The sequence below is a fragment of the Onychomys torridus genome, chromosome 23, assembly GCF_903995425.1.
Source record: "Onychomys torridus chromosome 23, mOncTor1.1, whole genome shotgun sequence".
NCBI classification, from domain to species: Eukaryota; Metazoa; Chordata; class Mammalia; order Rodentia; family Cricetidae; genus Onychomys; species Onychomys torridus.
Window position 1 is genome coordinate 1,415,669 of NC_050465.1, and position 20,665 is coordinate 1,436,333.

The 20,665-nt window shown below is 41.0% G+C and overlaps 1 protein-coding gene across 2 annotated transcripts in view; it reads left to right on the top strand.

Annotated features, from left to right (window-relative positions):
• Cab39 (calcium binding protein 39) overlaps nt 1–20,665 on the top strand; it is a 78,387-nt gene that overhangs the window by 18,565 nt on the left and 39,157 nt on the right. The window contains exons 1-2 of one of the 2 annotated variants that reach the window (XM_036173322.1): nt 15,475–15,522; nt 20,442–20,534. Coding sequence is in view for 1 of the 2 variants with exons in the window: in XM_036173321.1 (XP_036029214.1) it covers nt 15,409–15,522 (114 nt within the window). In the remaining variant the exon portion in view is untranslated. Of the gene's footprint in view, nt 1–15,365; nt 15,523–20,441; nt 20,535–20,665 lie in introns of those variants that run through there. The other variant, XM_036173321.1, reaches the window with a different exon arrangement.

Here is a 20,665-nt window from a genome sequence, read left to right on the forward strand (position 1 = left end):
AGATTCTTTTGTCCCTCACTGCTATGGTTTGGATTTGATGTAGTCCTCAAGTATCCAAATGGAAGACGTGTGGAAGACATGATCCTCAATGGATCTTAAGTCAGACCACCAAGAAGTGGACCTAGTGCTCCCAGTGAAGGGCTGAAGTCCTTGTTAGAGATGTCACCAGTAACTGCTGTTTCACCCAATACATACAGTTAGTGTGACACCATTGAAGAGGCCTCATTAAAATTGCACTGATGCTATGCCCTTGAACCTCTGAAACTGTGAGCTGAATAAACATTTCTTAAGTTAGCCTGACTCAGGCAGTTTTGTTACAGTGATGAAAAGCTGACCAGGCAGCTATTATCATTTTAGGAAATGGAAAAAATTAGGAGTATTTTTTCTTCTCTCTCTTTACTGACTACTATCCATAGGAAACAAGATAAGGAATGTAGGAAAACAGGACAAATCGACTTGAGTAAGGGTTAATACACAAATAAACACATTTTTGTATACTGTTAGGTGAAATCCCACATTTGGCTTTGAGTTGGGTAGCTAGAATAAGGACTCAGTTCCAAGCAAGACTGTAAGACACAAAACAAACTGGTCATTTAAAAGAAGTATGACTTCCAGGAATTAAGGATGTCAGTATAATGTCTATTTAACTATTCAGGCTTAAGTGTAAGATATTTTAGTTTAAAACCTAAAAGATACTATTGGCCTGTAGTGCAGTATTATTAAATCAGTATTTTTTCTGACTGACCCAGTTGTGATTCTTCTACCTCAGCCTCTGGAGTTCTGGGATTGTAGGCTTATACCACTATACATGCTAAAGTCATTGGTTTTATGATGTTCTGGACCTGTCATAGTGGCCTTTCAACCATGCCTCTGAATGTCTGAGTAAAGTTAGATACCAGAAAGGTTCAAGGTTATACTCTTAGGTTCTGGCTTTAACAATTGGCTAGTCCTAGTGGACAGTACAAATAGCTGCCTCTGAAAAGAAAAGAGCTTGCCCAGAGCTTGATTTCAAACTAGGTGCCCACATCGATTGAAGGGCTAGGTCCTGGCATCTGCCTGTAATCCCAGTACTTGGAAGGCAGAGTAAGAGGGTAATGAGTTTGAGAGGTTAGATACTTAAGGTTTTGGTTTGAAAACAGATTATGTTCTAGTCACGACATAGAAGTCCACTATGTAAAACATAGGAATAAAATAGTTTGGCTGGAGTATATTGACCTCTCACTCCAGAACTCAGCTAGTACAGTTTGAAAGCTGCGGTTAGCACTGTAGCTAACACCATTTCAGTCCGAAGACATCTCTGAGCCCGCACCATTTATCTCCCATTGTTGTTTTTTTAAAGATTTATTTATTTATTATGATACAGTGTTCTGTCTGCACATATCTCTGCAGGCCAGAAGAGGGCACCTGATCTCATTACAGATGGTTGTGAGCCACCATGTGGTTGTTGGGAATTGAACTCAGGACCTCGGGAAGAGCAGCCAGTGCTCTTAACCGCTGAGCCATCTCTCCCGCCCTCTCCTATTGTTTTGAAACAAGCTTACCCTATTTGCTTCACTCCTAGAATATCAGTGGGAATCCAGTTTTAATCAGTGTGACTTCCTGTTCAAACCACGATTATTCAGACACTTTAACAAATAGTCTCAATATTTGGAAGAGTTAAAAAAAAATAAACCAGGCTGGAGAGATGGTTCAGTGATTAAGAGCACCAACTGCTCTTCCTTAGGACCTAGTTTCAATTCCCAGCACCCATATAGCAGCTGACAACTGTCTGTAACTCCAAGATCTGACACCCTCACACAGACATGCATGTAGTCAAAATCAAACAAATAAATAAAAACAATTTTATTTATAAAAACAAAAGTATCAGTGTCTAAGAGCTGGTTCAGGGAGCATCTTCACCTTGATACCTGCCTTTAGTGTGCAGTATGCCTTGCTTGTCCTCTGAACTTGGTACTGGTAAGGGTTTTTTACTTAGGATATAGTAATGGGTTGTTTGTTGGTGTTCTGTAGATTTGAAGTCTGCTTTGTGTATACCTCTCCTTATTCTAGTTCATACCATGATCTCATCTTTCTAGATCCTTGAGCTGAGTTGTTAGTATGTGGTAGAACGTTTTATTTCCTCCAGAAAAGCACAAGCAACCACCAGCTTCTGTGTGATCCTGGCAGCTAGTGACAGCTGCAAGATCTAGTTGCTTCCTCTGATGTTAAACACTGTTAACCTCATTGTTTCATTGAGAACTCTTCTCTCAACCTAGGATCAAGCCTTCATATGCCAGTTAATGTGTTGACATGGAGGGTAGAAAGGATGTGGTGTCTGGGTAGGAGAAAGGTTGTCTTGGGTAGGATGTGGTTCTACCTAAATAGTTCTCAAACTTTGGGTTGCGACCCCTTTGGGGACGCATATCAGATTATGATTTGTAACAGTAATAAAATTGCAGTTATAAAGTAGCAATGAAAATAATTGTATGGCTGGGGGTCACCACAACATGAGGAACTGTATTTAAGGGCCAGAGCATTAGGAAGGTTGAGATCTTAAGTCTAAAGTACCATGCAGTTGTACATTCTTTCTCCAAATATTTTTGCTGAAACAAGTTTATTTACACTAAATACCACTATTTGACAGCCTTCAGGTAGTTAAAAAGAAAACAAATGTGTGAATCTGTAGCTATGGTGCTGCAGCCTGGGCAGGTTTTGCAGTATGTTTGTGCTTTGTGGGCATTTGGCCAGAACAAAAATAGTAATGCCAGACCCTGAAGGAGAGCGACTTCCCAAGTGTATGTCTGAGTCTGTAGACATTAAAGCCGTGAGTTTAAGTTCTTTTTAAAAATACACTTTTTCATTAGAATGACTAAAGACAAATTTTAGAAATTGCCTTTGCAGGTATGGCTTTTTAAAGTCACACGTTTCTAATACACTATTACTTCTTCAATATATTTTTTAAAAAAAATCTTCTAAAAGGTAGTTCTGTCTGACCATACTTGAAATTTGTTTCAGGTTTTTCTCATCTGTTACGGTCAAGTTTGATTATTGCATCCTTCTTCAGGAATCCGCTTTCTAAAGGGCAGGGCTATTTGCTGTTCTTATTTACAAAAATGTGGGCGAGACCATGGTGTTTGCCCATGATCATATGGACTGTGTTTGCACAGCCTTGTGGCAGGCAGAGCAAGTAAGAAGTTTACCTTGAAAAAAGGTAGATTGCAGTTCCTTTCTTGAAGGAACATGAATACTTCTCTCTTTTTTTAATAAATAAATTTCTTCACTACTTTATTACATCGATCTCACTTTGTATATGCACAGGCCAAAGGACAGCTTGCAGAAGCTTCTACTGTGTGGGTTCTTTGGATGACACATGGGCTTGTCAGGATTGGTGACAAGTGCCTTTACCCACTGAGTCATCTCATTGGCCCAGTGTCTCATTCTTTTTTATTTCATGTGTATGAGTATTTTGCCTACATGTGTATTATGTGTATGTACTATGTGGCTGCCTGGTGGCTCTTGGCACCTAAAGAAGGTGTTAGAGTCCCTGGAGCTGAAGTTGCAGATGATTGTGAGCTACACTGTGGTGCTGGGAACTGAATCTGAATCTTCTGCAAGAGCAGCAAGTGCTCTTAACTGCTGGGTCAATCTCTCCAGCCCCAAGTTTCTTTGTTTGTTTCGCTGTGTAGTTCTGGCTGTCCTGGAACTCACGAGGTAGAGATTCACAGATATCCTCCTGAGTGCTGGGATTAAAGGCATGTACCACCCTGTGCCCAGCTTTTCATTTTTTTCTCTTTTCTTTTCTTTCTTTCTCTCTCTCTCTCTCTCTTTTTTTTGGTTTTTCTTTCTTAAATGTGGGCATTGGTTTACCTACTAAAAGTATACTACTGATTTGTTTAGAAATAGTTGAAATTCACATTTTTGAAATTATTTCTAAAATAACAATACTGTAGCTTTAATTCCTTATTATATCTATGAATCATTTTTATTGATTTAAAAAAATCAAAGAAACCAGTCATGTATTACAGATGTTTATAAATAATAGTTTGTAATATATAATTTCCAGGCTCATTATATAAAATCTCTATGGTTGGTTGAGAAGTCCAGCATATGAAAAAGAAATCTGTCAAAGCTTTTTCAGATTGACTTTTAAAGAATTGTTTTTGGCCGGGCGGTAGTGGCGCACACCTTTAATCCCAGCACTCAGGAGGCAGAGGCAGGTGGATCTCTGTGAGTTTGAGGCCAGCCTGGCCTACAGAGTGAGATCCAGGAAAGGTGCAGAGCTACACAGAGAAACCCTGTCTCGAAAAAACAAAAAAAACAAAAAAACAAAAAAAACAAAAAAAAAGAATTGTTTTTGTTTTTATTTCCATTTATTTACTTGGTGTGTGTATACATGTATGCACACATGTATAATATGCATGTGTATGCCATATATGTGTCAGTGTCTGCTGAGGCCAGAAGATGTGATCATATTCTCCCCGCTCCTGACATAAGTATTAGGAGCTGAGCTGGGGTTCTGTAGGGGAGCAGTGTGGGTTCTTAACTTCTGAGCCATTTTTCTAGACCTTCAGAAGGATTTCCAATCTTTGTTTTGCTTATTTCAGGTCTCATCGGTAGGTTGAGAAATCATCTTAATGTGAGTTACACCAGCCTTTAGAAGGAGTAGGATGGAAGAAAACAGAAAACAGAGTGAAAGTATAAAATTATGATAAAATAACAAAATTAGACAGTATAGTTTTACCTGTTAACAGTAAGTAAGTACTCTTTGGTGACATTTGTCTGTTGGGTCGGTCAGTCGGTCGGTTGGTTGGTTCGTTGGTTTTTTTAGACAGTTTTTTTCAAACTGACCTGGAACTTCACATTCACACATAGATGAAATTTTAAAGAAAATGAAAACCTTGTACATTAGGTGATATTAAGTTGATGTACAGATGACAGACGAGAGCATATTTGTAAAAATAAAAGGGAGGTGCACAGTATTTCACAGATCCATGAGAAAAGATAGTGGGTAATAGGGTCAAAGGAATTGGTTAGAGGGGTGGAAAGCCGAGGGAGCTCAAAGCTTTTGTTGAGATGGTCTCATGCTTTAGGTCTATAGACCTGGGAATTTACTCTAGGCCAGACTGGCTTGAACTTGTGATCTCCTGCCTCAGCCCACAAAGTGCTGGGGTTATAGTCATAAACTTATTTTGATAGTCTCAAAATGCTGCTTATCTGAATTCCTTTCACGCTCTCCCATGGCTTCAGTTGGTATACAGAACTTTCTCTGACCAGATAGCCCTTTGTTTAGTCATTTCTTAGGAACCGATTTCTAGGAGGGCAGGTCAGGAATCATTTCCTCAATTTTTATAAAGGCCAGGAAGCTGACATCAACTCAGTGACTCAGACTGGCTGTGAAGAGGATGAGATTTCAGATTCTTGTCTCCACTCACTCAGGGACTCCAGGGAGACTATACTGTACCTAAGACACAGTACAGTTGGCTAGGGCTTAATGACCCTGGTAAGTGTTGTTAGAACCATTGTGTTAATGTAACCCAGCAAAGATTACAGTAGTTTATTAGCTGTGGATTGTCTTTAAAGAACTTTGTCAGGCCTGAAATAATGGACTGTACAAAAAAGGAAGAATAAATGTGATATTGCTTCCTTTTTATTTATCTCTCCCCCCACCCCCTCTTTGGTTTTTCAAGACAGGGTTTCTCTGTGTAGCACCGGCTGTCCTAGAACTCACTCTGTAGACCGGAACTCAGAGATCGCCTGCCTCTGCCTCCTGGGTGCTAGATTAAAGGTTTCACCCTTACTGCCTGGCTTGAGCCCTAAGGTTTTTAGTACTTTTTTTTTTTTTTTTAACTGTTGTTTCTTTGTATGTGCTTATGTGTGAGGGTCACTTATGCCAGGACTCACAGGAGCTTCTCCTGTGTCCAGTTCCCACTCCACCTTGCTGTCCACAGGGTTCAGCTGCAGGTTCTTCAACTCAGTTACCTCCCCAGCCTTGCTCATACTTATAATGAATTTCACTGTTGTACTTGTATTGCTTTTTTTGTTTTGTTTTGTTTTTTTGTGAGATAGGGTTTCTCTGTGTAGCTTTGCGCCTTTCCTGGAACTCACTCTGTAGACCAGGCTGGCCTTGAACTCACAGAGATCTGCCTGCCTCAAGTGCTGGGATTAAAGGTGTGTGCCACCACCGCCCGGCTTACTTGTATTGCTTTTAAATATATATTTTGTATATGCAGGTGTTTAATTTGCATGTCAGTGCATTATTACATGTCAATGCATTAGTATTATTTTATTTTTACGCCCAAAGTGACCTGAAATCCTAGGCCTGTACATCTGTTTTGGCATGTCCCAGGCCCATTGTTGCCTATTTTCCACTCTTTCATTAGTATTTCTCTAGTTCCTTCTAGTGAGAAATGATCTTGAAATAATTACTATATCAATGTTACATATAGGTTAGAAAGATGGCTCATTGATTAAGGGTGCTTCCTGCTCTTCTAGAGGACTTACATTCACTTCCTAGCACCTAGCAGCCACCACCAGGGGGATCTGATACCCTCTTCTGGCTTCTATGGATACCTTCACACATACAAATCTTTTTGTAGAAGTTATGTTGTACACGATAAATTTCTAACTTTAATGAAAACCGGTAGTTCTTATCACCTATTACTATGCTTTTGTGTTCTTTTCAGCCAGCATATGCCTCTGAATGTAAAGATCACAGTTGGAAGGCTAGCAAGATGGGTTAGTGTAGTTAGAGTTGTCCTGCCTGGCCCAGTCAGGACAAATCTCTCTCACCCACCAGTCCCACAGTCACTCAGACCCAACCAAGAAAGCACACAGAAACTTACATTGTTTAGAAACTGTATGGCCGTGGCAGGCTTCTTGTTATCTACTTCTATCTTAAATTAACCCATTTCTATTAGTCTATACTTTGCCACGTGGCTTGTGGCTTACCAGTGTCTTTACATGTTGCTTGTCATGGCGGGGGCTGGCGGTGTCTCTCCCCAGCCTTCTACTTCCCAGAATTCTCTTCTCTCTTGTCCCGCCTATACTTCCTGCCTGGCCACTGGCCAAACAGCACTTTATTTACACAGAGCGATATCCACAGCAGGTTAGTGTGTGGGGTCACTTGGCTGCCAGGCCTGGTGATCGAGTTTGAGTCATATGATAAAGAGAATTTACTCCTTCAAGTTGTCCTCTGACTTGTAATACATGTATGCTGTAGCATTCCCATGCATACCTCCTCTCCCCCACATAAATATCACAAGTAGGATTATAGTATATGCGTAGTTTTATATTTTAAACTTGTGTTTTTTGCAGGGGGGTTGAGAGTGAGGGCTGGTTTTTCTGTGTAGCTCTGGCTGTCCTTGAATTCATTCTGTAGATCAGGCTGGACTCAAACTCAGAGATTTCACCTGCCTCTGCCTCCGAGTGCCGGGATTGAAGGCATATGCCACTACTGCCCAGTAAACATTTTTATTTAAATAATTCCAGATTTCCCAGCATTTGGCTCTAGTTTTGAGAATTCTACTCTGACTGATTTAAAGAAATGTCAGTATCTTTGTACATAAACTATAGATAAGGGAGTTTTTAGATTTAAGAGTGGGATATTCCTAAGATTATTGATAAATAATGAATAGATGTTTATAACATGTAAGATACTCGATAGGCTGATAAGTATTGTAAAAAGTTGGTTAGGACCTAATTCTTTTTTTTTTTAATTATTATTATTATTATTATTATTATTATTATTATGTGTTTTAATTTTATACATCAGCCATGGGTTCCCCTGTCCTCCCCCCAGGACCTAATTCGTAATGCCCAGGTCTTCTCCTTTTCTGACTTAATGATATTTGGAAAGCCATTCAGTTGTGTGGTTTTTTTTGGTTTTTTGTTTTTTGTTTTTTGTTTTTTTTTCCTCTGTCTTTTCGTTGGGGTGAGAGCAGAGTCTTGCCATATTATCCTGTCTGGCTTGGAACTCCATATGTACAGCAACTAGCCTTGAATTGGTAGCAGTTCCCCTGATTCTGCTTCCAAATGCTAGGATTACAGGTACATAACCCCAGTCTCAGCTTCAGCTAGTGCTTTTTGAGCCCTCTTAGTCATATTATATAGAATAGACTAGAAATCAAATAGGATCTGTCTTAGGAAGGAAGTATCAGAACAGCACTCTGATGTTTCAAGAATTAGAAGAAATACTCTATTTATATGTATGATACAAGGCCTGGGGAGACGGCTCAGTGATGAAAGAGCTGCCGTGCAAGCACAGTGAGGACTGGCCTTCAGGTCCCACGCTGCACATAAATGCTGGGTGGCTGAGGTGGCCTCCCTGGAATTCCAGGTTTGGATCCCTGCGGCAGGAGGATTTGCAGAGCAAGCTGGCTAGTAAGACTAGCCTTATCAGTGAGCTCTGGGCTTCTGTGAATAAAGTTGAAGAGCATTAAGTATGAGTCCCTACATCATCAACTGCAGGCCTTTATGAATGCACACACATGTACTCACCACACATTCAAACATGAATACAACACATATACACATTGATGTCAGGTTATATAAGATCTGGAAAGATAAGGAGAGAAGGCTTTTTTGGAAACAACAAAAGGTGAGCGGGTGGGTGTGTGTGCACGCATTCTTGCATTTTAAATGCTTGTTTGTTTACCTTTTTAGCCCTGGGATTTGAACCCAGGGCTGCATTGCAAGCTGAACAAGTACTGTGTCAGTGAGGCACACTCCCAGCGCCATTTTTGTTTTTGAGACAAGGCTGACTGCAAACTCATGGTTCCGCTGCCTCCTCCTGAACAGTGGGGATTGTAGGTGTGGATAGCCATACACCTTGATCTGAGCCTTTGTAATCCGATGTCATTTGTACAGACGTGGATAAAAGAAAAGAAAGCCATGGTGTTTGGGTTATTTGTGTGCAAAATGTGGAAAATATCTGGGTTCAATCTAGAAATGTCAAAGTGAGTGTAACAAAAGCCTAGAGTAAGGGAGAGGAGCCTAGAGAGGAGTTTTGTAATCTTGGTGAAGTCAGCTTTATTGAATGAAATGCTAAGTCATTAGGTGGAAATAGAGGTTAGACAGAGAAGCAACAGTTAGGAGAAGTGCTACATTGTTTTAAATATTCTTGCGACTGTGGCCATTCCTACCACAATCCAGTTCTTATCTAGGCTGTAAAATTTCACTGTCAAGTGTTAATTATTAATTAGCATTGGCCAGGAAAGAACCAACCCTCCCCACCCGTGAGTGTGTGTGTGTGTGTGTGTGTGTGTGTGTGAGAGAGAGAGAGACAGAGACAGAGACAGAGACAGAGAGACAGAGAGAGACAGAGACTATGTAGGCTGATCTCAAAGTTACTACATCTACCTCTCAAGTTCTAGGATTAAATGTGTAGGCTACCATGCCTAGGCCTGAAAAGTCTCTATTAGTTGCCAAACCCACTCAATCCAGTGTCTCCTGAGATTTGGTTTAGTTTTGGTATAGTTATTTTAGAGTTAACGCTTCTGGTGGCTTTGGTAATTAACCAAGGCTTCAGCGGGCTTCTTAAAGATCTACCTGGTTTAATTTTAATTTTATTTGAGAAAGGAAGGCCTACCTTCCTTCCAAAAGGTGAAAGGAGTTTTTTCTAGTTACAAGCACAAAAGGGGAGGATATACACTCTCGCTTTGTTACACTGTAATAGATAATAACCTATTTGTTTTTATTCTGGAATTAGTCATGAATCAGAGTTTAGAGGCAAGGGTAGGTAGCTAGCCTCTTCTATTCAAATTTTTTTATGTGTTTCAAACAACAGCTACTTTACAGTGTGTACAGATTAAATTTTTTATTATTTTTTGAATTATATGTATGCCTCTGTTGTGTGTGTTCACATGCATACATGAGTGCACATGCTGACAGAGGCCAAGGGTTTCAGATGCCCTTGGAGATGGAGTTATGGGTACTTGTGAACCACCTGGTATGGTGATGAGAATTGAACTCCAGTCCTGGAGGAGCAGCACATGCTCTTAATCACTGACCCATCTCTCCAGCCCGTGATGTGCAAATGGAAATACTTGTGTTTGAAGTATTTTTTTTTAAAGATGTATTTATTTATTATGTATACAGTGTTCTGCCTGCATGTATGCCTGCGGGCCAGAAGAGGGCACCAGATCTCATTACAGATGGTTGTGAGCCACCATGTGGTTGCTGGGAATTGAATTCAGGACCTTTAGAAGAGCAGCCAGGGCTCCTAACCTTTCAGCCATCTCTCCAGTCCATGTTTGAAGTATTTTTATTTGTATATCACATTAGTAGCTGCTGTTTTTCACATTTCATATGTAAGGGAAGGGTGCTTAGTGTTAAGTTGAGGTCCGGTAAAATCAAGATTTGACTCTAGTCTCAGACCGTCTTTAAAAATCCATGGATTATATACTACCATGTATAAAGTAGCATTAACCATGGTAGTATAGGATTGGGTCATAAGAGTTTATACTGCATTCACACTTTCCATGACTGCACACTTAATCGGGGACCCTAATGGCCCTTGGGATGCAATCACCTTACAATGTGTGGCTTTATCCCCCCCCCCCATTTTTACTGTTTGCATTTGACCACCAGGTTGATGAGTCAGATCTCACACATATGTTAATATAGAGTTTTATGAAGTCAGCTGTCTAGGAATGTGTTGTCATTTAGCAGTTTTCATTATTGTCTCCAAAACACACACCCACATCCATGCACACCAGAAATTTGTCTGTAAAGCAAGCACTAGATGAGATGCCTTAAGTTGGTAGGATATATTATTGAATGAATGTGTCCTGATACTGACTTATGGGTCGTCTGATTTTTTTTTCAGTATTTATTAGCATGTGGGTAAATAGGAGTGTGGTGCATAAACCAGAGCAATCCAATTGCCAAAGTGGTAGTACCTAACAGTCCTAACTTGGTGTGGATATTTTTTTAGTAAAGTTTCAAGCAGAAGTGATCATTTCTAGTATCTTCTGGTTGCCCATCTATTTGGGGGAAGAGGGTGGATACCAGTGTAAACAAGTACAAATATAAAAGCAAGAAATTAAGAGAATACATTTTGACCCACTAATAGCTTCTCATTGTTCCTTAGGTAAACCTTAATGGTAGAGTTTCACAGAATGAACAATAGAACCGTTTCTTTAAAAGCTAGATGTTTATTTCTAAGTGATGGACTTAGATATGGCAACAGATAGGAAATATTCATTATTCTCACTTATACCTCATCTAAGAATATGCAAATTTACAGGATTAGGCTTATGTGGACACCAACCAAAAAACAATGCTTCCTTTTCAACAATGGCAGTACTTTTTTCATAGGTCAGGTAATGCCTCAGTCATCATGACAACCAACACTCTTATCATCCATGTCTTACTCTATTGTGTACTGCTGTGACAGTTCCGGAGGCTAAATCCCATAACAGGTTTCTAGGCTGAACAAGTGGTGAGGTCTGTATCCTCACATGCAAAAGAAAGTGCAAACTCTTATAAAAAAGGCATGTGAGGCTCCATCCTCATGACATGAAAACCTCCCATTTAAGTTTCAGCCTCATTATGTGCATGGAGGATTAAGTTTGCAGCATACGAGTTCTCATACCAGGTCCTACGAGAACTGTTGATTCCATTGCAGCCTCTGGCGTATATGAAGAATGGCGAGAGTCCTAAAAAAAGAGATTTACAAAATAGAATTGACTCAAAATTGTGATCTGATCATATGGGAGAGTTAAGCAAGTGGCGTCTGCTATCATGGCCAAGTGTTGTGATGGAATGGGGTGGGATGCTGTGTCACAAGAATCAAGAAGCAGGCCTTGCTGGGTGAGAGTTGGGTGTTAGGATGACATGACAGAGTTGGGTGTTAGGATGACATGCACGTATCGGTTGTTGAAACTATAGATGAGGCTGACAGAGCAAATGAGGGCAAGGGAGACAGCCAGAACCTTGAAGGACATTAACATCAGAGCAAAGATGAGTCATTGAATTAATTTCAGAAAAGTAATAAATGCAGAGGAAGGCCACTGGTGGGAAAAAGAAGGCAAAGCAGGAAGTAGCAGATGCAGTCCCAAGCTGAGCCTCCAGTGCTCGACACGTTCCCTGTGGCACGAAGTGATGTGTTAAATTGTACCACCCTTTTCAAATCGCCCTTGGCCTCCAGATCCTTAGGATTCAAGCACACATCACTGATTACTGTCACAAATAGGCACCTATACTTTTACTCTAGCTTGAGTTTTAAAAACTTAATGATAATATATAAAGGAGTTTTGTCCATCATGAGTAAGTTTCCTGATGTGATTGGGTCCTTCGTGGAATATCTGCTTGTTCTCTTGAGTACATGTCAGTACATTGGATTTGTTTTTATGTTCTTGTTTGGTAGATCAATTAAGAAGAAGAATTATTTCATAACCTTTCCTGAACAGAGGAATTTTATATACATGATCTCCCTGGCAGCTGTGTTTTGTGTTGTGACCAACACCCTATAGGACTCTGTTAAACCTCCTTTAACCTAATCACCTCTTCCATGGTCTAGCCAGAGCCGAAAACATTTGCATAGCTCCATAGCACTTCCTGCACAATTCCAGATACAGAATGCAGGTACAGAAAGATAATCTTTTCAGAGACTGTATTATGTGTCCTTTTGTGTATGCAGAGATAGCCAGTTTGCTCCTACGCCAAAAAAAGGGTTTAAGGGAATGGTAGAAGAAAATGATCGGGAATCAGAGACAGCATAGCAGTCACCCACAACTTCTTATTTAAAAAAGATGCTTAGAAGTGGATTTGAGTTGTGAGAACCCATGATGAAGGACATGTGTTAAACTGTTTCTTTGGTTAATGAAGATATCATTTTAATTTGATCAAAATAGGATTTGAGTTTTTTGGGGGGTGGGGGTTTGTTTTGTTTTCCCCCCACCACAGGATTTCTCTGTGTAGCCCTGGCTGTCCTGGAACTCACTCTGTAGACCAGGCTAGCCTCAAACTTAGAGACCCACCTGCTTCTGCCTCTGGAGTGCTGGGATTAAAGGTGTTACTACACCACCTCCACCACCACCACCGCCTCCACCACCACCACCTCCACCACCACCTCCACCACCACCACCACCACCACCTCCACCACCACCACCACCACCTCCACCACCACCACTACCACCTCCACCACCACCGCCTCCACCACCACCACCCCACCACCACCACCGCCACACCACCACCCTCACCCCACCAGCACCACCGCCACACCACCACCACCCTCACCCCACCACCACCACCACCACACCACCACCACCACCACTACCACTACCACCACTACCCTCACCCCACCACCACCACTACCACCTCCACCACCACTACCCTCACACCACCACCACCACCACCACCACCACCACCTCCACCACCACCACCACTACTCTCACCCCACCACCACCACCACCACCACCACCACTACCCTCACCCCACCACCACCACTACCACCACCACCACCACCACCCTCACCCCACCACCACCACCACTACCACCACCCTCACCCCACCTGGCTCAGAATAGGATTTGAGCTGGGCAGTGGTGGCGCACACCTTTAATCCCAGCACTCGGAGGCAGAGCCAGGCAGATCTCTGTGAGTTAAAGTACAGCCTGGTCTACAGAGCGAGTCCCAGGAAAGGTGCAAAGCTACACAGAGAAACCCTCTCTCTAAAAACAAAAACTAGAAAAAAAAAAAAGAAAAAGAAAAAAAAAAAAAAACTTGTTGAGAAATAATGTATTTATGATTTAATTGTAGGCTTAATATTAAGCAGCAAACCTACATGTTCTTTACCCTATTTGTTCTTTGTAAACAGATATGCATTTTTCTGTCATATTGGGGGGAAAAGTTCAAAATTTTCAAACGAATCATCAAAAGTCAAAGGAAGTGTTAAGACGCCGTGCAGTGGAGGTATTAATGTAATATGCATGTTTCCAAAGAAAATCACAAAACTAGGCTGCAGTATTATATTTGATATGAACTTATTTAATGTCCATTAATGCCTTTGGTTCAACTTTGAAATTTTTATTTATTTTTCCCATCACTGGGAATTGAACCCAGGGTTTTGCAAATATTTGCAAATAATAGACCCGTTTTCTACCACTGAGCTATACCCACTCCCAGCTCTTCTTTTCAGTCCTTTTAATGAAAAAGCAAACAAAAAAAACCAGTGACTTCCAACATGTTACCATGCATTGTTTGTTTTGACAGCAGCTCACTCTGTAGCCCTGACTGCCTGGAGCTTCTGTGAGAATCAGTCTAGCTTCTCCTGCCTCCCTCCCAGGTGCTGAAATTATGAGTGGGCTAGGCTGTCCTCTTGAGTTTCTTTGCGGTAGCTTTTAGATAGCTGTAGCCCTTCTTCAGATAAAGCAACATTGTGATTTGTATAGTTGAAATGTTTCCACTACTACAACCCATCACAAACCTTTGATCAAGGATGGTCACATCTGCACTAGAAGAGCAGAAAGTCCATGATGGAACACCCTCAAGGATCTGATGGAGACTGACATAAGGTGTTGTCAAGGTTCCCTCCAGCTCTGAGATACTCAGATCCAAAGAAGTACATGCACATCAGACAAGGCTGCTGGGGTGTTTTTGTGGAGCAACATAATCTCTGGGATAAGCGCATATTTGCTCCTGCTGCTGCTATTTAGTTGAGCTCCATCTCTGGCTTTTTGTCTTGCTTTCCTCAGCTGTAGAATAGACACTGTCAATTGGAGGCATAGTATTACAATTAAGGACAAGGTCGGTAGGAACTGGAGCTTGTTTTACCTTGAGCCAGATTGTCAACCTTACTAACCTCATCTGAATGATTAAAGTACTTAGCATTGGATCCAATAGTAGTGGTTGCCCTGTCAGATGTACATTCTGCTGCCGTACATGTCAGAAGCATCCACAGGCACCTGTTTGGGTGGTTAGACAAACAGAAGATTGGGGGGGGGGGGATAAAATGGTGCTTAAAAAGCTAAGAGTGAGTGTTCAGTTTTCAAAAAAATTATTTTGGGCTGGAGAGATGGCTCAGAGGTTAAGAGCACTGGCTGCTCTTCCAGAGGCCCTGAGTTCAATTCCCAGCACCCACATGGTGGCACCCTCTTCTGTGTACATAATAAATAAAATAAATCTTTGAAAAAAATTTATTTTATGTGTATGGGGGTTTTGCTTGCATGTATGTCTGTCTATACACCATGTGTCCGAGGAGGCCAGAACAGGGTATCAGATAGTTGTGAGTGCTGGGAACCAAGCCCTGTCTTCAGGAAGAGCAGCAAATGCTCTTAGATGCTGAGCTGTCTCTGGCCCCCACTATGGCTTTATTTACAGATTAGAATGTGAAGTGTGTCTTCTGTTGGCCCTACTTCTCTCTTATGATCTTTGTGCTGTATTACAGGTCTATAAGGCAGAGTGCAGTGGAAACCTCTGGTGCTGCCGTCATGCCGTTCCCGTTCGGCAAGTCTCACAAATCTCCAGCAGATATTGTGAAGAACTTGAAGGAGAGCATGGCTGTTTTGGAAAAGCAGGACATTTCTGACAAAAAAGCAGAAAAGGTATGCATCTGGCTTAACTCCTTTGTTAAGGAACAAATAGAAGGCAGACTATGAGATAACTTGAAAACCAATAAATTCCCATTTGGATGTAGTTGGGTTTATTTTTTAAATAGTGTTTCACTCTGTAGCTCAAGCTGGTCTGGAATGTGGGGCAGTCTTTTGAGTGCTGGAATGTGATTGCTGGTGTGAGCCACGCAACCAGCATTCATTTACTCCACTCTTGAATTATTAGTGATCTGATTCTGGAAAGCAGTGTTTCCACCAGACGGGACTGAGCATTAAACTCACAGCTACATATAGGCGTCCTGGGCAAGTGCTCTACTACTGAGTCACATTTTCTGCTCCTTGTTTTCTAGTTTTTTTGTTTTGTTTTGTTTTCCTCTCAACCCGTAGCATCTCCATCTACCTAATCACTATAGTCTAAAGCCTAGCTTTGATCCCAGTCAGGCCTTACCCACCCACTCTTCTCAGAAGAATCCTGTGTGTTCTGCTCCCTAAAGGGCTTAGACTAGAGCCTGAGTTCCACTTTTTCTTGAAGACAATCTTTGTAATCTATCTCACAGACCTTAGCAGTTGTTCCAGCCTCCGTGAGGTCAGATAATCAAATAGATTGTTTGTAGTGCCTTTGTCTTGTTGTTTTCCTTCATCCATTTACACCAAAGCCCCATTCATCCTTGAGAACATTTCCTTTTCTCAGAATAGTCTCAGACTCTCCCTTCATCCCACTCCTGCCACTAAAACAAGGCTCCACCATTTGGGCACCTGTCTTGAAATGTCAGAACTGCCACCATCTTCAACTTGTTAACTTGTATTTTGTCCTCCTTGCTAGTCTGAGAGCTCTGAGCACTGTCTTTACTGTCCACTTATGCTCCGTAGGATGCCTTCCTTACTCTAACGGCCTCAATACCCATCATTTATGAGTGAGTGGTGAGATAAAATCTTTCACCTTATCTTTATTTAAGAAATTATTTCCTGTCTAGGGATGAAAGTTAGGTTACTTAGCTACTACTTTTTTGTTTGTTTTCTTAAAGCAGTAAGGCTTTAGAGTTTACCTTTGTTTTTAAGATAGAATAATGTAATCATTGTTTGATTTGATTCTTACTCTCAAATATTATGTTACAGTATATTATGGATGTTTTTAGGTCAATCTGTAGAACATGTGGCTGATTCTTCCTATTCTGACTGGTTCTAGAGAGGCTGAGATGGCCCAGTGTTTAAGAGCACTTACTGCGTCCGAATCTGACCACTCACAATTGGCTGTAACTCCAGCTCTAGGGGTTTTGTTGCCACCTACACTCAAACATGCACATACTTATTCACACAAACACATAAGTAAAAATAACATAAATCTTACATAACCCCAGAATCTTTGGCTGTGAACCAGCATTTCTGCTCTGTTTTCCTCTGTGGCTTTACCAGTGTCTTCTGGTATATGGCTCACTGATCTTAGCCTTATCCCATCTCCTTTTGTTTTCTCTCTATTTAATATTTCCATTGTCCTTTGGACCAAGAAACCAAACTGATTTAAAGTTGTCTGTCTGTCTGTCTGTCTGTCTAAAAGAACTGCTGGATAAGGTAAGTGCTAGCATGTACACAGAATGCAGAGCTGTCCCTTCTTACTAAAGTGTCTCATAAGATGTAAAAGTAGAAGTCTAGTTCCAGACAATGGGAACAGGTATCCTCAGGAAATTAGAAGGGGCAGTTAGCAGAACCACAGCAACACTTGCAGTGCAGAAGGTAAGCTTGCATACTCTGGCCTCTCTCTCACTACATACAAAACGGCCAGCAGTACTGATAATACACAGGGTCCAACATGAGGTAGAAGTAGCTACAGCTAGCAAGAAGCAGAGCTGACACCTGTGGCTGGCACATGAGCTGGCCAGCTTGTCTTAGAAGGCCATGTGAAGGAGAACAGACCCCATCGACGAGTGACTCATACCTGTATCATCATCCTCAGTGGCTGTTCCTTCATCCTTAAATTATTCATCATTGAAAGTATGTGTGTGTTCCATAAAATGATTCTTCTTGTGTTTGTTCCTTAAAGATACAGTCCATTCCTTAAACTCATTCTGTTCATCAAATTGAGTGTGTGTGTGCGTGCATGTAATGCTGGGGATTGAGTCAGGGCTTTGCAAGTGTTGGGCAAGTAACTCTGCCACTGAGCTACACTACAGCCTCTCATCAAACTTACTCCATTTTCTGCACTAGGAACGTTGTATATACAAGATGGGCAAGGTCTCTCTGCTTTTTAGAGCTTCCATTCTAGTTAAGAAGGATGGATGATGGACACATACGAAACCAGAATTTCAGGAGTAGTAAGAAATACGTTTCACAAAAGCAATAAGATGGACTGACAGACTAATAGTTCTTAAGCTTTTTGTTCTCGACACCTTTATACTCTTAAATTATTAAGACCTTAAAAAACTTCATGTAAGTGGGATATTGATATTACCCCACTAGAAATTAAAATCAAGAAAGTTTTTGTTTTATTTCTTTTGTTTTGTTTTCTTGGGTTTTTCTTTTTTTTTAAACAGGGTTTCCAAAACCCTGTCTGTAGCCTAGGACTTGCTCTATAGACCAGGCTGGCATTGAACTCAGAAATCTGCCTTTCTCTGCCTTCTGAGTGCTGGGATTAAAGGTGTGTACCACCACACCAGGCTAAGAAAGTTTTAAATACTCAATTCAAAAGTAATATACACATTCCAGTTTAACAAATAATATTTTTATGGAAATAAACCATATCATCTGAAATGAAAAATTCAGGGAGAAGAGTAGCACTGTTTGGAAGCAGTTTTTAAAAATCTCTTCTACTGTGCCGTTAGAAAGCCATTGGATCCCCATGCTTGGACTGGCATTGCTCGCATACACATTGTGTTGGTTTAAGTATAAAGAAAAATCTATCCCCTCATAGACTTACATAGGTATCAAACCGCTTATGAAAAAGAGAAGCCTAGGGTTAGCTCATCACTTGATACTCTTGCAGAGGAACCAGGGTCCATTCCCAGCACTCACCTGGCATCTCAGAACCATCTGTAATTCCAGTTCCAGGGGACCTGACACCCCTTCCAGATCTCTGTTGTGGGCTCCTGCATACATATGGTAAACTCATGCACATACATGAAATATACATTTTTTAAAAGAAAAATTTTAAGAGAGAAAGCTGTTTTAATAGCATTTCAGATCATTTTGAATGTTTGATACCACATGAGAATTTGATAATTGCCGCTTAATTTTCCTTATTACTCTGTCATATTTATAAAGAACCAAACACATTTCTCATCTTTCATACCAAATTATGTACTTAAAGGACAAAATTAAATAGCATTAATGACTTTGTAATACTTCATCGGTATTCCTTTCTTCCTTCTCTCCCTCCACCTTCCTCGTTAGCCTATACTTTCCTCACACTTGTGACCCTCCACCACCAGACTTCCTTAGCACTAAGATTACAAGTATATGCCTCTGTGCACAGGTCTCCTATGCATTCTTGAGTGAAACCAGACATCTTTTTTGACTAAGTATGTATTCGTGCAGGTTTAAGTAACTCTACTGTATTTTGTTAGCACCTCCTTGCTGTGTGCTGGAGTATTAACCCTTTAATGTCAATAACAGTGCACTGGGGACAAGGCAAATGGTATCTTATCATTGATGTGAAAACCTCAGACGTTGTGGGATGGTCTCGTGGAGTCCAAGAGTCACAATGTACTGTGATAGTTATTGGGAATTATGGCAGGGAGGGAATTGGCTACAGAGATGGGGGCTATCCTAATGTAGATAAGGTTCCAGAGAAAAATGTTAACCAAGACAGTGGTCTGACGGAAGTAGTAGAAGAAAGTGATGGAATCCATAGCCTCTGCATGACTGACTCAATGACTGTTTTGTTCTCTAAGAGAATAGTTGGAATACCCAGATCATTTTTTGTTGATAGCACGAGGGGAAGGCTGCTACTGGCATTCAGTTAGTAAAGCCAGGGATGCTAAAATTAGAACAGTAACAAAGAATTACCCAGCAAAATGTCATTAGTGTGGAGGTTGAGCACTCCCACTGTAAGCCAGCATTACACAAGAATAGACCTGCTGTGATTAAAAACAAACATAGGGATTTCTGAAGAATAACTCCATGTAAATTACTTATTGTGAAACAGATTAAGAGTAGAGGAGAAACCCGTAAGATTTCCAACTGATTTGTCAGTGTCTAAAAGGAAATGGCAACTAGTGCACGTGGTGAAGGAGAGAACCGAGACATGAAAGTAGAGCAAGATGAGTGCTGAGTGTTAAAGCCAAGCTCAGCCGGGCGGTGGGGCGCACACCTGTAATCCCAGCACTGGGAGGCAGAGCCGGGCGGATCTCTGTGAGTTCAAGGCCAGGGTGGGCTACCAAGTGAGATCCAGGAAAGGCGCAAAGCTACACAAAGAAACCCTGTCTCGAAAAACCAAAAAAACAAAAAACTGTGAGCTCAACACACTGTTAGTACAATGCTGAGGCATTAAACTAGGGAACTGGATGGAACCTTTCAACATTGTACTAGAGATTCTAGGCCACACACAAAGAAATGGTGTTCCAATGTAAAATATAACTATTGCAGATAAAGATGGGGCATTAACTATAGTAAGCTATTAATAAATGTTGACAAAATGCAAGAAGAGCTAGGCCAGAAGTGCAGGCATGGTAACAGACACCTTTTTATACTAGCAGATGGGGGAGGCTCTATTTGATGCCAGCCTGATCTACCTAGTGAATTCCAGGTTATATAGAGAGACTCCGTCTCAAACAAATAAACAAACAAAATGCAAGAGATGGTAGGAAAAGTTAGGACTGCTAAGTGAGTAGACTATCCAGCCTTCTTTAAATGTTAGCTGCAGAAAAGAGTGTGTGTATGTCCATATCAGTGTCATCTGTCTGTCTCATTCACTATAACAGAAAGTACAGACTGTCCAGGAATACATTAATCAGGAAGTATGCTGAACCCTATTCAGAAGCACAGAATGCTGGATCCATGTTACGGATAAGGAGGTGAGATGCACTTCAGATGCCATTTCTTCCCTATGCCATTTTTGAGTCTAAAACAGTTTTATTCAGATCATAACAGAATTTTTGGAGACTTGACAAATAGACTCCACTCTGAAAGAAAGCATGCTCCCAAC